We start from the raw sequence: 20,196 nt of genomic DNA on the forward strand, positions 1-20,196 counted from the left end.
GGTTTCCAAAGCAAAACAGAGGGAGGATCTAGAAGCCATAAAAGATTGACAAATTTAACACATTAAAAAACAAATTGAATATCTGGTGAAAGATAGTATAAAGTTAAAAGGCAGATGAAAAGCTGAGGTAAAATTTCCAACTTTTAGAATAAAGCTAAGTTGGAGAAGACTCTTGAGAGTCTTCTGGGACAGCAAGGAGATCCAACCAGTCCATCCTAAAGGAGATCAGTCCTGAGTGTTCACTGGAAGGACTGATGTTGAAGCTGAAACTCCAATACTTTGGCCACCTGATTGGAAGAGCTGACTCATTTGAAAAGACTCTGATGCTGGGAAAGATTGAGGGCAGGAGGAGAAGGGAATGACAGAGGATGAGATGGTTGGATGGCATCACCGACTCAATGGACATGGGTTTGGGTGGACTCCAGGAGCTGGTGATGGACAGGGAGGCCTGGCGTGCTGCAGTCCTCAGGGTTGCAAAGAGTTGGACGTGACTGAGCGACTGAACTGAACTGAAACATATTTGCAATTGTCTATTAATGAGAGAAATGGAAATTAAGTCAACAGAATAACATTTTTAACTGTTTACATTCTAAAACATTAAAAATGATTGATAAGGGGAATTCCCTGGTGGCCCAGTGGTTGGGACTCCACACTTTCACTGCCAAGGCCCCAGGTTTGATCCCTGGTCAGGAAAGTGAGATCCTGCAAGCCCCACAGTGTGGCCCAAAAAAGAGATAAGATCCTACTTTCTCATGTTGTTGTTTAGTCACTGAGTTGTGTCCGACTTTTTTGAGACCCCATGAACTGTAGCCCACCAGGTTCCTTGTTCGTGGGATTTTCCAGGCAAGAATACTGGAGTGGGTTGCCATTACCTTCTCCAGGGGATCTTCCTGGCCCAGGCATTGAACCTGGGTTTCCTGTGTTGGCAGATGGATTCTTTACCACTAAGCCACCAGGGAAGCCTATTTTCTCTTAGATATAGGAGACTGTATACCCTGTTGGTGCAACATTTTAGTAGCTCAATTTGGCGTTATCTAACAAAACTAAAGGTGTGTATAGTCTTTTACGTGATGTTTCTACTTCTGATAATTTGTCCTAATAAATAAACATGTGTACAGGGATGCTTACTATAACACTGTAATTGGAAAAACCAAAACAAAAAACCATCTGCATACTTACTGCATTCAGATAAAACATTCACTTTGCAGGTAAGAAAAGGAGACAGGTAAGCTGCGTATGTAGAGAGGGAAAGAAGTTAGTGACGGTTAGTGAAAAGACAGCCACAATTCTAGGAGCAGTGAGCTCTTGGCTTTTACATACCATGCCTCACCACGGGGAATTATAACTCTGGAGAAATGGCTGCTTCCCAGACTGGGGCAGAACAGACTGAAGATGACTGTGAAATAACTGGGGCAGAAACTTAAGGAACTGCCGAAGAAAATGATGTGGGTGGTTAAAGGTCACAGGAGCATGTTTGGAAGTGTCTCCCACTAGCCAAATCTTGGACATTTTAAGCACCAAGATATATAAGGGCAGTTCCATTGAATAAAGTAAGAATCCATAAATCCCTGTTTATAACAAATAGATTAATAAATGGAACTAAGATCCTGCAAGCAACATGGTATGGCCAAAACAAAATAAAATTGTCAAAGGATAGGACAGCTAAATTGAAATCATGATCCTGTATTGGGACTGGTCGGGGGGAGTTAGTTTTGATTTATTGATTCAGTTAATAAATACAGAATATGAAATATATTCTAATATGAAGATGAAATAATACTGTATTTGACAACTTATGATTAAAATATCCTTGTTTATAATAAAGATACACGGAAGTATATATATGAAAGGATAAATGGGTATGATGAATGCAATTTTCTCTGAAATGGCTCAGAAGAAAGAATATATGTGGAGAGAGAGAGAATATGATAAAAATAATGTGGTAGACTATTAAAAACTCGATGACTGTGGTTAAAGGATGTGAGAGTTCTTTAGACGACACTGGAAGCCTTTCTATAAATTTGAAATCATTTTCAAAATAAAGAGTTAAGAGCAGAGGAAAATAAGTACAGTGGGTCTGAGGCAGTATCCACAGGTATTATTACACACGTAAAGAAAAGGTGGGAGGGATACACAGCACACTTCTAACAGAGGAAATGGATACTGCGAAGGTGGACTTTCACTTTTTACTACATTGTTTGAAGTTTTGACAATAAATTTATATTCATGTATTTGGTAAGAAATTGAAAGGGAACTTGTCACATTATTTTTGTTTCTATAACTTGTGATTTCTCATTTAGTTATTGTTAAACTCATTAATACTTCCATTTGACAATCCATCTTTTTAGAATATAACAAAATAATTTCTAGTAGTCGACTGTTTCAAGCCCTGTAAAGACAGGCTAATAAATGAGTGTGTATGAGAGGAGGTCGAAGTGTTTCCTGTTACAAGATGGTGTTTCTAAAATGCTCATGAAGTGAAGTGTTTTTTTTTTTTCAGTGTAAATTTTTACTGACATCAAACATTGTTAGAGCAAGCACATAAACCATACATTTACAGTGGATTCATGAAGTTGATACACTGTACCAGTGCTCAGATCAAGGTCCAGAACACCACCCCCACCCCAACAGGTCCTTAGGAAGAAGCCCCTTCCAGTTACCAGCGCCCCACACCCCCAGGAGTATCTACTGTCTTGACTTCTAACACCATAGATTATTTTGCCTGTTTTGAATTCCATACAAATGGTATCCTACAGTGTGAATGAATGCTCATGCCTGCCTGCCTTATTTCAGCACGTCTGTGTTCTTGTGTGTGGTTTGTTGGTTCTCATTGCTGTGGAGTATGCCTGTTGTACGAATACACCACAGTGCATTCCTTCCTTCTGCTGGTGATGGATGTTTAGGTCATATCCAGCTTGGGGAGTATTGTGTTTATAGCACAGCTGTAAACATTCTTAAACATTCTTTTGGTGGTTGTGTGTATGAATTTCCCTTGGTCATGTTTCTGGAAGTGCAAATGTCAGACACCTTGAGGTTCCCATATTAAGACTGAATCTAAAATAATAGTCACGTTCCACTTGAACAGGAACTATGAAACTCTTCCAGAGTGGTCTTTTTAATTTTATATTCCTACCAGTAGTATATAAGACTGTATTCTTATCAATACTTGATATGGACTGTTTATTTTCCCCGTTCTATTCGTTGGGTAGCATGGCTTTAATTTCATTTCCCTCATGACTGACTCTTCATATTGGCTATTTGTTCTTTTGTGAAGTGTCTGAGTCTTTTGCTCATTTTTGGTTTTATTGTGGGGATTAAAAAATGTATTTTGGATATTTGTCCTTTGTTGAGTAGATGCATTACAAATCTCTTCTACTCAGTGGCTTGCCTTTAACGTCCTTCCTGGGTATCTTTTGATGAGTGGAGTTCTTAATTTTAATGTACACCTATTATTTGTTTTTGTTTATAGTTAGTGATTGTGTATGTCACTGTGTTTAAGAAACCTTTGTCTGTCATGTTTTATTGTATTTTTATGCTTATTTTTGCTGGATTCAGTATTAGACGGTGTACTTGATTCTTTAAAAAGAAAAAAAAAAAAAAAAAAAACTCATCTTTTTCCCTTTCCTCTCTCATTCCCCTTCTCACCAGGGTGGGTGTTAAGGACGTTGCTGGAATCAGTTTGCCAACCAATGTGAAATTTCAGAGCCCAGCTTATTCTTCTGTAGATGGAGAAGAAACAATTGAACCTTATACAACTGAAAAGATGAGTCGAGTTCCTGGAGGATATTTGGCTCTTACAGAGTGCTTTGAAATTATGACAGTAGATTTCAACAATCTTCAGGTAAAAATAGAAATTTAGTTACTGGTTTTAAGTGTTAAATTTCACGCATTGTTTAAAATAGTTAATACATAGGACAGTCTTATGAGTAGGCATGGGATTCCACTTACTGTATGTAATGAAAATGATTATTTGCTTTACTTTTAAATACAGAGGGAAACAATCCCTAAGGTTTTTGGGACTGTACAGTGTACCTGGCACTTTCACGTGTATTCCTAGGAGGCTCGCTTGTTTATTTCTGTGTTTTTTGGTTGTTCCGGGCCTTCGTTGCTGCGCGTGGACCTCTTCTAGTTGCGGCGAGTGGAGGCTCCTCTCTGTTGCAGAGCATGGGCTTCTCATTGCGGTGTCTTCTCTCGTGGCAGAGCACAGGCCCGAGGACTTGCAGGCTTCAGTAGGTGCCGCGTGAGAGCTTAGTTGTCCCGCGGCACGTGGGATTTTCCCGCACCAGGGATCAAACCCGTTTCGCCTGCGTTGGCAGGCGGATTCTTATCCACCGTAACATCAAGGAAGTCCTGAGGTTGCTCTTAAAACAGCACTGCAACAGTTACAATTATCCTTGTGCCGTTACGTTAATCCCACCCCCCAGATATGAATGCAAGGGCAGTGATCATAACCTAGGTCTTCCAGGCTTTCTCTTTGTCTTTCATTTCAGATTAGCAGTATTCCTTGAAATGAAGCATAACTCAGATCTCTAGGTTGTCTGTGTGGTAGGGTGACCAGCCACCTTGGCTTGCACAGGACTAAGCAGCTCCTGAGAAACGGTCTTGGGCAAACCAGGACAAGCTGGTATCATCCTGATGTGTCTGTGTGTGTGTGAGGGCCCTGCGCTGAGCAAAGAAAGAGCCCAGGGAGTTGGAGAAAGTTACATCAAGTCTTTCTCTGGTGATCTTTAAGTAAGGCTAAATGTTTAAGTATATTAACCTTAAGTACATTAAGATTTTGAGGTGAAACTTGCCAGGGGACAGAAGACTTTGTGTCATTTTCGCCTAAGATCTTTATAATTTAATAAAAGCTTTCCCCTATTAATTGTTAATTTTTGTTTTGTTTTGAGGTGATCTGGAACTAAATGAATACTTTGGCATTGCTGAGACTGAGCTTTGTCAGCATTTCTTTTCTGTTATAACAGTGTTACAATTTTTTTTGTTGTTGTTCTTTTAAGTCCTCATCCCTGCATGACTACACACCTCCCTTCCTCAGTCCTTACCCCTCCCCCCATCCCACCTCAGTCTCCAGACACAAACCCAGGTTAACATCTGTGTTTCAAAGTGAGTGAAAGTCAGTCATGTCTGACTCTTTGTGACCCCATGGACTATGCGGTCCATGGAATTCTCTAGGCCAGAATACCGGAGTGGGTAGTCCTTCCCTTTTCCAGGGGATCTTCACAACCTAGGGATCAAACCCAGGTCTCCCACATTGCAGGTGGATTCTTTACCAGCTGAGCCACAAGGGAAACCCAAGAACACTGGAGTAGGTAGCCTATCCCTTCTCTGGTGGATCTCCCCAACCCAGGAATTGACCTTTCCCCAACCGGGGTCTCCTGCATTGCAGGCGGATTCTTTACTAAGTGATAGTCCATAAATTGTTAAGTTCCAATGATCTGAGTTCTATTGATTTATTAGAGTGGCTCACAGAATCAGGGAAGCATTTTACTTATTAGGCTCTTAAGCATTACTTATTACTTATTACGCATTTTACTTACTAGGCTTATTAGATAAGGATGTACCTTGGGAACAGTCACATGGAGGAGATGCATAGGCATAGGGGTGAGCGAAGGAGAGCAGGGCTCCCGTGCCGTCCCCAAGAGCATCATGCTCCTCGAATCTCCACATGTTCACCAAGTGTTCCAATATTTTAATGTTTCTTCTCTGCAACAGCCCCCCGCCCCCAAAAAAACCACCTTATTAAGAACTTAAATTTGAAAGTAATATCTGCCTGTTTAACATTTTCAAGTAATACATTAAGAAGGAAGAAGAAAAAAGTATGTATCTTCCTTTTTAAAATCTAGGTCCTTCTTTCCCCAGGTCACCAGCTTGAAATATCTCTTTTCAGACTTGTTTTTCTAACCTGCACACACACACACACACACACGCACGAATGCACACACACATTTTTTAGGATAGAATAACCCCGACTGCTTCAGCACTTGCTGCCTTTGTTCAGCAGTGCATCGTGGACGTTTTCTGCATCAGTAGTATGTATCTGCCTCACTGTAATAACTCACGGTGTCCAGTGCCGTGTACTGTACATCACGCTCTCCCCTCCATTGTGCTTAGTTGGTTGTAGTTGTGCTGTGATACTGATCCCGAGGGTTCTGGGCGGGGCTGATGGGAAGTGATATGACGCTGGGGCATGCATGGATTAAATGTCTAAAATCCTCTTGTTCCTTCTACATTTTTGTCAGGAATTAAAAAGCCTTGCAACTAAAAAACCTGATAAAATTGGCGTCCCTGTTATTAAAGAAGGTGTACTTGATGCTATCGTGGTTTGGTTTGTACTCCAGCTTGATGACGAACACAGTCTATCCACAAGTCCTAGTGAGGAAACGTGCTGGGAACAGGCTGTATACCCTGTTCATGATCTTGCAGGTATATCTTGTCTAATTTTTTGTTGTTTTTCTCTTTTAAAAAAACATGTTGTCTTAATTGTCTAAGCATTTGAGTCAGTATCAAAAATTCACTTTGAATATGAAGTTTCTAGTCAAGGAAGATTGGTTAAATCTTTCAGAATTTGCTCTTTGTTTTTTAAAAGTAGTTTTAAGTAATATGTATGGTTAAGAAGAGGGACTAAAATCGACATGTACACACTGCTGTATTTAAACTAGGTAACTGACAAGGATCCACTGCAGTGCACAGGGAACTCTGCTGCATGCTTTGTAATAACCTAAATGGGAAAAGAATTTGAAAAAGAATAGACGCATGTACACGTGAAACTAACACAACGTTATTAATCAACTATACTCCAATATTTTAAATAAAAAAAGGTGAAAACACAAATCTGCTGCATACCACTCAAAAACATCTATCATTAAATCATGTCTCAGCTCTTATTACTCTTGGTAGGAGTAGATGAGAGAAATGCTAGTCCACTTTTTTGGAACACAGTGGAGAAATATTACTTACAGAGCAGAAGTTCTTATCGCTCACAGAATCTGATGGCATCTGTGGAGCCCCAGGCCCTAAAAATATGCACACTCACATAAATACAGAATCTTGCAGTTTAGAGCTCATGAATCCATGGACTTACCTAGGGAAGTCTTATGTTAAAGATCCCTTTTATTTACTTATTTTTAAAAAAATATATTTATTTTTTATCATGTGGGATCTCCTAGTTGTGGCATATGGGATCTAGTTCTCTGAACAGGGATCGAACCTGGGCCCCCTTATTAGGGAGCATGGAGTCTAAGCCACTGGACCACCAGGCGAAGTCCCAAAGATAACTTTTTTATAAAGAAAGTTTTTAGTAGTAATTTGATGTGGTTCAGTATAGTTTACAGCAGCTGTATTACATAGAAAAATTCTACTGTTTTATAACTGGAAGGTAATATTTACTTCTGTATAGTCTCTCAATCAAGGATCTAATTTGGCAAGGCCATTAAGTCATGGAATCAGTATAGTATTGTGGCAGAGTATGGTTCGAGAGTCAATCAGGTAAATTTGAAATCGGATCTTTGCTAATACTGACTCCTTTGCTGGTCTTGCTGGTTGTTTCTTAGAGCTTTTGTTATGCGATTTATAAAGACGGAAGGGTGCTGGAAATCCCTGGTGGTCCAGGGGTTAGGACCCCCAGCTTTTGTCGTGGGGGCACCGGTTTCAATCCCTGGTCAGGGAACTAGGGTCCTGTAAGCTGTGTTGCAGTCGTGCTAAAAAAGAAAAGTGAGGGGGTGACAGTGCTGTCTACTTTGCAGGATTGTTGTGGAGTTATTAGACATACCAGGGCTAAAAGGCCTACCATAGTGACTAGCACCGAATAAGTAACATTTAAAAATTCTGTTTATTCTAACTCTCAGTGACTTAGATGGCGTTAAAAAAAAATCCTTAAGGAAAGGATATTTTAAGCGTGTAAACACAAGAAAGGCAACTTGTATTTTCAGCTGGCTCTATGGCTGAGAAGGAGGAGCAATTATATATTTACACTTTAAAGTTTTACCACATGTGAAAGCTCATCAATACAGTCTTTTTATTATTATTACTTTTGTTTATTTATTTTTGGTGGCACTGGGTCCGCGTTGCTAGTTGTGATGAGAGGGGGCTACTCTTTTTTTGCAGTGCCCAGGCTTCTTGTTCAAGTGGCTGCTTTTGTACGGAGCACAGGCTCTAGACGCGTGGGTTTCAGGAGTCGCATCTTCTGGGCTTAGTGGTTGCAGTTCACAGGCTCTAGAGCGTGGGCTCAGTGGTGCTGGACTTTAGAGCCGATGGCATGTGGGATCTTCCTGGTTCAGGGATCGAACCTGTGTCCCCTGCATGAGTGGGCAGATTCCTAACCACTGTACCACCAGGGAAGTCCACGATGTAGTTTTTATTGTAGGACTCAGTCCTTCCTTACATTTTCAAATTTCTAAACATTCAAGGATATCTAAATACGGTTAAGAAATATTACTGATAAGGTGCTATTGAATGCTGCCTTGTTCTTTCAGAAATTTCTCTAGAGAAAAGAATGTCCCTTTAAGCTAAAGTGAGGTTTGGTATTGATTTCTGAATTTCATTTATCTTTGTGATTGCTGGCTTCATTAACAAGATTGGGAGTCTCCTATAGTCCTTCCCCCACCCTCTATTTTGGGGTCATTGATGATACGTAGTGATTACAGTAAAAGCACTATAATGCTGTTAGGTAGGGTCAAATAATGAGCTGTTGAATCTGTTTTGCTGTTAAGTTAATTGGCTCTTCAAACCTCATTTTTTCCTTATGTAAAGCTGAAGGTGTTTTCCTAGTTTTTTTTTTTTTTTAAACATTAATTCACTTAATTGTAATTAAGTAAATAAATGTAGTCTTTCCTGTAGTTGTTTAAAAAATGGAGGGAGGACCGAGGTGTTTGTGTGATCCTCGGGCTTATAAACACTCATAGTCATTGATTACATTTTTTTTTTTTTTCTTTCTTCCTGTTTTACAAAGACTACTGGATAAAGCTCGGGGACGAGGTGATAATGGAAGTGTCTTGTCAAGATTGTTACTTAAGAATCCAGAGTATCAGTGTCTTCCATTCAGAACATGAGATGGAGGTTGGGAAAAGTTTTACCAGGAATAAAGACTTGCTGTCTTTCGGAAATGAGGCTGAACTCTGTAGCGCTCTGGCCAACCTTCAGACCAGTAAGCCAGATGTTGTGGAGCAGCTATGTGTATTGGAATCCACAGAAATTGCTCTGCTTAATAACATCCCATACCACGAAGGCTTTAAAATGGCAATGAAGAAAGTGTTGTCTTCATTGACTCCGGAGAAACTGGGTCAGGCCATGGATACTCAGTGTCAGAATAACGAGATGAGCTGTGAAAGTGGACCGAATAATTCTGACCAGAGCACCCCTGAGCCTTTGTATGTGTTAGACGTGTCTGAGGGCTTCTCTGTTCTGCCTGTAATTGCTGGCACCCTTGGGCAGGTTAAACCTTACAGTTCTGTGGAGAAAGACCAGCATCGTGCGACTCTGGACATCATATGTGAAGCCAATCACTTTCCTAAAGACACACTTGAGTTTTGGTTGAGACACGTGGAAGATGAGTCTGCTGTGTTGCAAAGGCCAAAATCAGACAAGTTGTGGAGTATAATTATATTGGATGTCATTGAGCCATCTGGACTCATTCAGCAGGAAATAATGGAAAAGGCTGCAATATCCAGGTAAAACACCAAAATACAACCTGTGGATTATGTGAGCTCAGACTTCTTGTAAACTCTTTTAGTTCCTTAATAGTGTAACTGCATGAATGAGTCATGATCATTGTGTGTTCCTTAAGCTTTGCTTTTCAGGACCTGTGACTTCATGTCTTTCTTTTTCCATGCATGTTACTATTGAGTTGTTCCCCCCCCCCCCGCCCCCCACCAAAGGAATCCCCCCTGAATTTATAGGTTTTAACTTTTGTGTTATGCAAACAGTATAGGAGCACTGGTGAGAATACAGACCAAATTGTGGCAGCAGAAGGCAGATTGTTACGGAAAAAGTGTTTGCTTATATAGTTAACTATATTTTAGGCTTCATATGCATTTTCTTTTGTTAACCACATTTACCCTTTCATATGAGGTAACCAGTAAAAATCACTACCATTTTCTATTCTTTAAAACAAACTTGTACATACCCTAGATTATGGGGATATAGAGGTCTGACATACATGCATACATAGAAATATACACTCATTCTCTCTCTCAAAATTTTAAACAGGTGTACTTTAGATAGATTGTAGAACAAGGAGCTGAAAGGGTTAGAATCTAGTCTCGAATTTGTCCCTGAATTCCTAAAGTAGTAAAATTTTCTGTAAGCCATTTAATACCTCTTGTCTCCAGTTATGAAATGAGGGTCCTGGACTTTGAAGGCAGTTTAGCTCTCCGAATTTGTCACATAAATGAGGTTTGACTTATTTGGCAGAATCACCGTGGAAAGATGTACTATTTTCCTAACAGTTTATTTTTAGTTTTGATTTAATTCTTTTTCTGATTTTTTTTTATTGTGGTAAAATGAACATAACATGAAATTTTTCATCTTAGCCATCTCTAAGTTCAGCGGTATTATTATTATAAATATTTTAGTAATATTGTGCAATCATTACCTCCAGCCATTCTCATAACTCTTTTCATCTTGTAAAACTGAAACTTTATACCCATTAAACAATAATTCTTCACCCCACCCTCCCCACAGCTGCTTACAACCACCATTCTACTCTCTGCTTCTGTGAGTTTGACTACTCTACATCATATGACTGGAATCATGCAGTTTTTGCGGGGGGGGGGGGTGTGTGTGTGTGTATGACTGTCTTATTTCACTTAGCATATTATTCTCCAGGTTCATCCATGTTGTAGTACATGTAAGAATTTCCTTCCTTGTTAAGGTGGAATAATGTTCCTTTGTATGTATTATGTTGTCGCATTTTGCTTATCCTCACATAGATGGACTGATGAGTTATTTTAGTGGGAAACAATTTATACGCTGCCCACAATTCCTCTTTGGTATGTCTCTGAGTAGAGGGAGGGCCTCCTAGTGGTTTGGGTGGGACAGCTTTTTGGGAGAGGTGGGAGGGGGACAGTGTGTTGCAGGATGTTTGGCACCTCTGGGAACTGAATGCTAGTAGCGAGCATCCCTGGTGGTTCAGTGGCCAGGAATCCACCTGCCAGTGCAGAGACATGGGTACAATCCCTGGTCAGGGAAGATCCCACATGCAGCAGAACATCTGGGCCCGTGTACCACAACTGCTGAATCTGTGCTGTAGAGCCTGAGAGCTCGTCCTCAGCAAAAAGAGAAGTTGCTGCAGTGAGAAGCCCACTCTCTGCAACTAGAGAGAAGCCTGTGCCAAAGACCCAGCACAGCCAAGAATAAATAAATCAATTTAAAAAAAAAGGCCTGTAGCCCTTTGATCAGCGTGTTAGCCAGTGTTCCCGCTCTTCCCTCGGACACCTGCTGAGTAACAGGAGAGAACCAGCGTCCGTCCCTTCAGCCTAAGCTTGTGCACGGGCTCCTTACCAGCTCCTCTGGAGGTGGACACAGCTTCCCTTGGTCGTGGGGCCAGTGGTGTGCAGACTCTCACCCAGGCCTTTCATTATCATCTTTAGTTACTGACAGCAGAGAGGCCTCAGGACCGGCCAAAGAGGATGAAGTTCAGGGTTGGGAGGAGAGATTGTTTTTAGGATAAGGATAAAAGGCGTCTGTCACATCACTGGATACCAACCCTCCTAAAGAAAGGTCAAGGAAAAAACCAGCCATTTCACAAACTATTAAGTTCCTTTGTTGTTACTGTTTTAAAATGTTTATTCTTTTTTTTTTTTCAGTCTCACTACATTAAAATACAGGAGACAGTTTAAAAGCTTGGTGAACTTTTTAAAATTTAAACCCGTTTTAAAACACTTTTGTGTTTTATCACAAGGAAACAGTGAAGAGTTTCTTCAGAATTTTTGCCATTTATGGTTAGACTTTTGAGTTGGAACAATTTTTATTTTTTTCCTTGAAGGCACAGATGGTTCAGAAATATTATTGGCTTTGCAGAGGATTCCATTGAGGAGTCTGGCAGCTGCCTTGGTGCGACAACAAAACAGTGTCAGTAAAGCCAAGCAGAGCTTCAGGGAGTTACTGTTTTATCTACACATAACTAAGACACATTCCAGTTAGTAATGGTTAACACTGAGGAAGAAGGATTTGTACAAGATTTTAGATTAAAATAGTGTGAACATGGCCTTTTAAAATACTTTGCATACTTGCTTTCGTGGAGTCTTTATCTCTGGCATGGCTTTTAGTACATGATCCAGCCTTTCTTTTTAGGTATCACCTGATGTATTTTTTACTTTGTTTGGCCTGATTTTCTGGTTGCTCCCTAAGTGGTTTAACTGTAATAACCCTCCCTCCTGTTCTCTCTCCTATAGATTGCGCGGCAGCAGGCTGGCTGTTACTGATCTGTGTGCTTTTTGTTTCCTGATTTCATGGAACACCACCCTCTTGTGGCTGTATAGGGGTGGGGGGAATTAGTCAGGCATCATGCAGTGCTGTGGCTTAGTATCTCATCTAAGACTTGGTGATCTTAAGAAAAATTAGATCTGGTTTCCTTTAAATGGATCACAATTAGCAGAGAACTTCAGTTCAGAAAATTTAGTACCGTGAGTTGTCAGGATTAAACTTGATCCATTTGAGGGAAATGGGTAAGTTTTTTCAGTTCTTCAGGGAGATGTTAAAATTGTATATGATTTGGTAAAGGCATAGATTGGAATTTTGTTAAGAGCTGTGTGGTTGTGAGTTGTGCGATTTTGTTGAGGTATGTAATTTTACTAATTGTGTGGAGATTCAGTTTCTACTAGACTTTACCCAAAATGCTAAAAAAAAGTTGGTAGGACAGGAATAATGAAAATGAGTAAAGCATTGGGGTCAGTAGGGGCCCCTTTTAGGCTAATTTCACAACTTAAATGATCATGTATGTTTAGTGAAGACAGCTTTCTGATTTCTGATGAAGACTTGTCTCAGTCAGTCTGATGCCATTACACTCAGTATTCCTCTCTCTCTTTGCTGATTCTTTGCTCATGAAATGACCTAGTTATGATTTGGCTCCCTATCAGCTAGTCTTTAGGGAAAGTTGTTATAAGAGCAGCCTGTTTAACTTTTGTAAACTTCTCTGTCAGTTTTTTACTTTGAAAAATTTCAAACGTGAGAAAAATTGCAAGAAAAGGAGCAGCAAACACAAGACTGTTTTCTCTGTTGAACCATATGATGATTGTTGGCCTCCTAAGCTTCCCCCTTAACAGTTCAGCACGTCTCCTTAGAACAAGGGCTTTCCCCTGCGTATCATAGTAAGAAGACCACACTCACGAAGCTTAACACTGATCAAATACTATTATTTAACACATAGTCTGTATTAAAATTTCCCCTGCTTATGCCAGTAATACTCTTTATTGCTTTTTTTCCTTCCCAGTCGAGTTCTAATCAAGGGGTCTGTATTACATTTAGTTGCCATGTCCTTTGACTGTTATTCAGTTGATATTCTGGTTTTAGATCATTTTAAATCGTTGAGATAATCAGTTTAGTAAAAATAGAATTAATATTAAAATAATTTTAAACTAAGAGCCGAAGTGCCAAAGTGGTTTTGAGGAATGTGGTGTTTTATAGTTTGTCAAGATTTTAATGATCTATTCAGGAAAACTGCATAGTAAACAATTTTAGAAACTTACAGGAACTAATTTTTTAGGTATGCACAAATGTATTGGTCAAAAACTTTGTCCTGTATTTTTATAAATAGATCCTTACTGACTAGAAATATTTAAGAGTAAAAGCTTACTATGAAAGGTATATATGAGAGTATGCAGTCCAGCTGTCTAGAAGTTCAAGTGGAAACCGATTTGGATTGTTCAGTAAGGATGAGGGATTTAACATTTGATTTCAAATGTGGCAAATGATTAAAGTACCTTAAAGTATCCTCCACGTCTGGTTCACTTGATGGCAGCAGGAGACCCCCACCCCACACTGCGCTCACACCTCCCACAGCTCAGGGCTGTGGAAACAAGACTGTGTATGTGGGCGTGGGTGCTGCCTTGGCCTCAGAGCCTCATATTTCAGATGGGAACTTCTCCCATAGGCACAGCTTCCAAGCTCTAGCAATAGGAACACGTGGTTACAAGTTACCCCCACTCAGGGAAGCCCAGAGCTGGTGCACCTTCCCGTCAGGCGTCTGTAGTTTACAGTTTTCTTAGTCCACGTGCATCTACCCATTAAGAACATGGAAAAACTTTTCTTTTTTTAATCATAAGCAGTGTTGTTGATAGCTGACATTCCACCTTTATAGAATTTCCAGGGAAACAGAAAGTGAATCCAGGATAATGTAGGAAGAGAAGCTGTTGTGTTAGCCCTTTATTCATACACTTTAGAGTATTTGGATTTTTAATCACTTTTTTTTTCCTTTCAGAGTGTTTAACTTTTTATTCTGAAATAATTTCAAGTTTACAGAGAAGTTAGAGAATAGTACAAAAAATCACACATGAACCCTACATCCGGGGTCACAGATTGTTACTATATTGCCACATACGCTTTAGTATTCTCTCTGAACACTTTAAGCTTCAGATACCGTATTCCTGTACCCCTCAATACTTCGGTGTGTATTTTTTAAGAAGAAGGACATTTTATATAATCATCACACACTTATCAAAACGAGGAAATCTCTATGGTTATAGTACTGATATCTAAGGGAAACAGTCTCACTCAGATATTTCACCGTTTGTGGCAGGAATGCCCTTCACAGGTCCAGAATTCAGTCCAGGGTCACACACTGCATTTAGTCTCAGTCTCCTTTGTTCTGCAACAGCTCCTCAGTCTCTCATGACATTCACAGTTTTGAAAAGTGGAGGCCTTTTATTTTGTAGAAGGTTCCTCATGTTTCTTACTAGAGTCAGACTATTCATTTTAGAGACCACAGAAGTTTGGTCACATTAGGAGGCATATATGTTGCTTTATCCTCGATCTGTGGATGTGAATTTAGATCAGTTGGTTTAAGTTGTATCCATCAGGTTTTTCCACTCTTTAGTTGCTGTTTTCCCTTTGTAATAAGTCATTTATGGGGGTGAAACTTTGAGACTTTTAAATATCCTTGTCCTAATTAAACTTTCAGCCTCTAGTTTTAATAGCCACTGACGACTCTTCCCGAACCTGAAAACTTGTACTCATGCAGCTCACTGGTTACTTTTCAGGGGGGTCTACCAGTCTGCCATTGTGAACTACCAGCCAGCTACCAGTCTAAAGACCATTACACTGTATACTGTCTTAGATCCCCAATGATTTAGTTACTGATATTTATAAAATGTAGGGCATCAAGATGCTTTTAAAAGCATTTGTCTTTCCTCCAGGTGTTTGCTACAGTCTGGAGGCAAGATCTTTCCCCAGTACGTGCTGATGTTTGGGTTGCTCGTGGAATCGCAGACTCTGATGGAGGAGAGTGCCGTGCAGGGCGCAGAACGAACTCTTGGCTTCAACATAGCGCCTTTCATTAACCAGTTTCAGGTGAGCATTTCCAACAGAAGTTCCGCCCGGGGGCCGTCACCCACAGTCTCTCTCTCTCTCTGGGTTTATAGTCACTGTGCTTAACTGGATTGCTCTGGTACTGTTTTCCAGAGCCAAGGAACTTACTAGTGGTAAAAATCAAACCTTGGGGTTAGTATAGCCAAGAATTCTGTTGTTCCTGACAGAAGCCTACAACTCTTGTTCTGAACCAATGTTGTAAATGAAAATAGGGTACCGGGTTTATGAAAAATTATGATCCTTGTCTTAAAAAAGCAGCCACCAGGAGACCTCTGTTCTCAACATGAGCCCTTAATCACACTGAGACTAGAGGCTGGCAGGGAAAGGCGGGAGCAGCTCATGTCCGGGCATTCAGACCGCAGGGAGCAGGAGTGAGTGGAGGAGCTCAAGGAAAAGGGGTGCTTACTGTTTGGAAAACAAGGATATAGTGCTGGCAAAAGTACCAGCAGCAAAGTAGAATTTGTCAGTTGTAACTGTGGAATGGATGGAATGTCTAGGGAAGAGGCTTGGGGTTGGGAAGAGGTGGAATCTTCTGAGTAAGCCAGAACAGCACTTTGGGAAGTGGGGTGTTGAGTACTGAATTAAAGGAGTGCTATCTAAAGCCTATGGGTGGTAGTAAGCTCTTGAATATGCATTGTTAGGTCTTGCATGAACAGTATTTGCTCAACAAATATAATTTTTTTGAGGAAATGATTTTTTTCAGAGCAGGCTGAAGTTTTGGAGTTTATTTAATCTCAGTTTTTTGTAGAGTTTAATAAAGAAAGTGTGCTTACCAGAAGACGTAAGTTTAAGTTTGTAGTCCAAAAATACCACCTTCTACTGTCTGTCTAGCTTTTCTTTGATCCTGACGTCAACAGTTCTTTGATTCCATCAGAATCTACAATATTTTAATCCTGCCATCTTTTCACCCTGCCTCCCACCTCATATCCTCAACAGCTTATATTCCACGGTCGATACATTTTTCATGTATCTTTTCCCTGCCATTTTTCTGCTGGCCTGGGGGCAGTCCCACCTTGGTTAAACCCAACTTTCTGCCTTCTCTACACCGTACCCCCGGAGCTGAGCATGTTGACTGTGGCTTCAACGTATGACCAGTCATCTCAGGAGGCTCCATAGACTTGCTGGGCAGTTTTACCTTTCCTAGTCCGCTCACTCATTTTCTGAGCTATTGTCTCGTCTCCTCTCTGTGGTGTGCTCAGTCACTTGGGCTTTCCCCATTCTTTGCAACCCCATGGACTGTAGCCCATCAGACTCCTCTGTCCATGGGATTTTCCCAGCAAGAGTTCTGGAGTGGGTTGCCATTTCCTCCACCAGGGGATCTTCCCGACCCAAGGATCGAATCCACATCTCTTGCACTGGCAGGTGGATTCTTTTCCATGAGCCACCTGTAAGCCCCACTTACTGTATGAATGTGTTAGTCACTCCGTTGTGTCTGACTCCGTGACCCCACGGACAGTAGTCCGCCAGGCTCCTCTGTCCATGGAATTCTCCAGGCAAGAACTGGAGTGGGTTGCCATGCCCTTCTCCAGTCTAATGTGATGATTAGCTGACTACTACACTGACAACCGAGTGAACCAACAAGACAGAATGAGAAGTTTAAAAAAAAAAGTTATACAGAAAACAGCAGAAATGTATTCATTCAACAAATGTCTAAGACTCCATGTGCTCTTTTAGGTTTGGGGAATATAGTCATGAAATTAGAGAGGTTTCTTCCCTCATGGAGCTGGTATTCAAATTGATTGTAAATAAACAAGAGACAGACGGTAAACAAAGGAGTGAAAAGATTAGTATGATAGGTAATGAGAAGTGAGGTTAGAGGATAATGGAGGTGGAGGTATGGGATATTTGTTTTATTTCGGTAATGCCTAAGGAAAGGACTCATGGATAATTGGTGATATTTAAGCAGAGATCGGAGAGAAATCAGGAACAAACCATATAAAAGTCCAAAGATCAGCGAGTGCAAAGATCTGCGGACAGAACATGATTAGAGTTCTCAAAAATGGCAGAAACCATGAGGAAGAGTCAGGTGAAGGATGTGGTAAGAAAAGTATCAGGAGCCAGATCCTGTGGAGCCTCCTATAGGCATCGTGGGGTTTTGGCTTCTACTCTGAAAGGGGTTGGGAAAAACTGGAGGGTATTGGCCAGAGGAGGGATAAGGTGTGACTTGTTTTGAAGGCTTGCTGTGGTTGCTGTGTTGGAGACCACTGTAGCCACCAGGCAAAAGGCATGAGGTTATTACTGTAATCCAGGGGAGAGGTGAGAGTGGCTTAGACTTGAGTGGTAGCAATGGACGTGGTGCACAGTTCAGACTGGCGTATTCTGAAGGTAGGTTTTGTGACAGGTTGGACCTGGGATATGAGGAAGCGCCTGGAAGGACAGTTACCATATCCTGGTAAGGGGAAAATAGCAGGAGGCTCAGGCTGTGCTTGTGTTTTTATGGGTTCATTAAACAGCTGGATAAGAATTCAGAGAAATAGCTAGCCTAGAGATATAAATTTGGCAGTCAGATTTGGCAGATGTTTAAAGCATAAGACTGGGATGAAAGCACTTTGGGGATGTGTAGAAAGAGGATATAAAGTCGAGAACTAAGTTCTAGAGAACTCACAAAGTGACGAGCTCTGGATTGGAAATCTAGGAAGATTAGCAACGATGACAGGAGAAGCCAGTAGGCTGCTGGAGAAACAGAAATGAGGACAGATGATGAGGAATGGATGCAGCTTGTGAGGGTTAGCGTGCAGGTTATGAGAGTGACACAGGGCAGGAGTCCTGGCAAGAGCATGGAATTGCTGTGTGTTTCTACGGGTAGGGAAGGTGGGATGCCCATCGAGAGGTGGATGGATCTGTGTCCTGTTTCCCTGCAAACAGCTGTTCTCTACTATATTACTCAAAGCACACAGGGCTTTTATTGATTTGGCTGTACTGGATCTTCATTGCTGTGCGGGAGAGTAGGGGCTACCCTGTAGTTGCAGGGTGTGGGATTCTCATTGCGGTGGCTTCTCTGGTTGCAGAGCATGGGCTCCAGGGTGCCTGGACTTCAACAGCTGCTGCATGTAGGCTTAATAGTTGTGGCACACGGGCTCTAGAGCAAAGGCTCAGTAGTTGGGGCACACAGGCTTAGATGCTTCACAGCATGTGTGATCTTCCCAGATCAGGGATTGAACCTGTGTTCCCTATATTGGCAGGTGGATTTCTTACCACTGAGCCACCAGGGAACCCCTAAGAGGGCACTTTTAAAACAAGTTTCCTTTCTATTTCAAGTGCTGCTGCTGCTAAGTCGCTTCAGTCGTGTCCGACTCTGTGCAACCCCTTAGATGGCAGCCCACTAGCCGTCCTGGGATTCTCCAGGCAAGAACACTGGAGTGGATTGCCAGTTCCTTCTCCAGTGCATGAAAGTGAAAAGTGAAAGTTAAGTTGCTCAGTCGGGCCCGACTGTTAGTGACCCCATGGACTGCAGCCCACGAGGCTCCTCTGTCCATGGGATTTTCCAGGCAAGAGTACTGGAGTGGGGTGTCATCGCCTTCTCCTCTATTTCAAATGAGAAGGCTAAAGTTAATAGGAAGGTTTCATTGTTACTAAGGGCTTCCCTGATAGCTCAGTTGGTAAAGAATCCACCTGAAATGCAGGAGACCCTGGTTCGATTCCTGGGTTGGGAAGATCCCCTGGAGAAGGGAAAGGCTACCCACTCAGTATTCTGGCCTAGAGAATTCATGGATTGTATACCCCATAGGGTCACAAAGAGTCGGACACGACTGAGCAACTTTCACTTTCTCAGTTGTTACTAAAACTGATGCAACAGATTTCGTCATAGTGTTAGCTGCTCAGTCATGTCCCACTATTTGTGACCCCGTGGACTGTAGCCTGCCGGACTTCTCTGTCCATAGAATTTTCTAGGCAAGAATACTGGAGTGGGTTGCCATTCCCTCCTCTAAGGGATCTTGACTCAGGGATAGACCCTGGGTCTCCTGCATTGTGGGCAGATTCTTTACTTGTCTGAGCACTAAGGAAGTGATTGATTTTTTTTTTTTAAATCATAATTTGCAAAGTTGAGAACCACTGTCTTCTAGATAATAAACAATTTTCAAAATGAAATCTATTAATTGTTCAGTAGAATTTGGCATATTTTCTTAAATAGTACAATAATTAATGTTGTGCTGTTTGCTTATTAGTTCATCTTTACACATAAGCACATCCCTGTTTAACAGTTTTGGGAGCTGTTTAATCTGCTTTTATCCAAGCAAAGAATCTGCAGATAATTGAAATCATAGAAAATTATTTAACAAACCTAGAACTTGGTATGTTCATTCTTCTTGTACAACTGGAATCGTGGAAGTCTTTCTTTTTTTGCTTTAGGGTTGATGTGGCAATTAAATGAGGTTATTGATATAAAAAGCACCATATCATTGAGCTAAGTACAAAACAAGAAACTTGGGTCACAAAAAGGACTGAATTAAAAGCAAAAATTTTATACTTTGTTTAGGTACCTATACGTGTATTTTTGGACCTGTCCTCATTGCCTTGTATACCTTTAAGCAAACCAGTGGAACTCTTAAGACTAGACTTAATGACGCCATATCTGAACACCTCTAACAGAGAAGTGAAGGTAAAATGATTATTCTTGTCATATTCAGAACTATCTTAAATTATGTAATACCTTACATACTTAAAATAGCTTTAGCT

At 41.0% G+C, this 20,196-nt stretch overlaps 1 protein-coding gene across 1 annotated transcript in view; it reads left to right on the forward strand.

The window, feature by feature from the left end:
- Positions 1 to 20,196, forward strand: part of PRMT9 (protein arginine methyltransferase 9) — a 34,871-nt gene that overhangs the window by 10,997 nt on the left and 3,678 nt on the right. The window contains exons 7-11 of the mRNA XM_061384047.1: positions 3,649 to 3,841; positions 6,240 to 6,423; positions 8,948 to 9,665; positions 15,348 to 15,501; positions 19,997 to 20,119. Coding sequence (XP_061240031.1) covers positions 3,649 to 3,841; positions 6,240 to 6,423; positions 8,948 to 9,665; positions 15,348 to 15,501; positions 19,997 to 20,119 — 1,372 coding nt within the window. The remainder of the gene's footprint in view (positions 1 to 3,648; positions 3,842 to 6,239; positions 6,424 to 8,947; positions 9,666 to 15,347; positions 15,502 to 19,996; positions 20,120 to 20,196) is intronic.

The sequence above is a fragment of the Bos javanicus genome, chromosome 17 (assembly GCF_032452875.1).
Source record: "Bos javanicus breed banteng chromosome 17, ARS-OSU_banteng_1.0, whole genome shotgun sequence".
In the NCBI taxonomy this organism is placed as follows: Eukaryota; Metazoa; Chordata; class Mammalia; order Artiodactyla; family Bovidae; genus Bos; species Bos javanicus.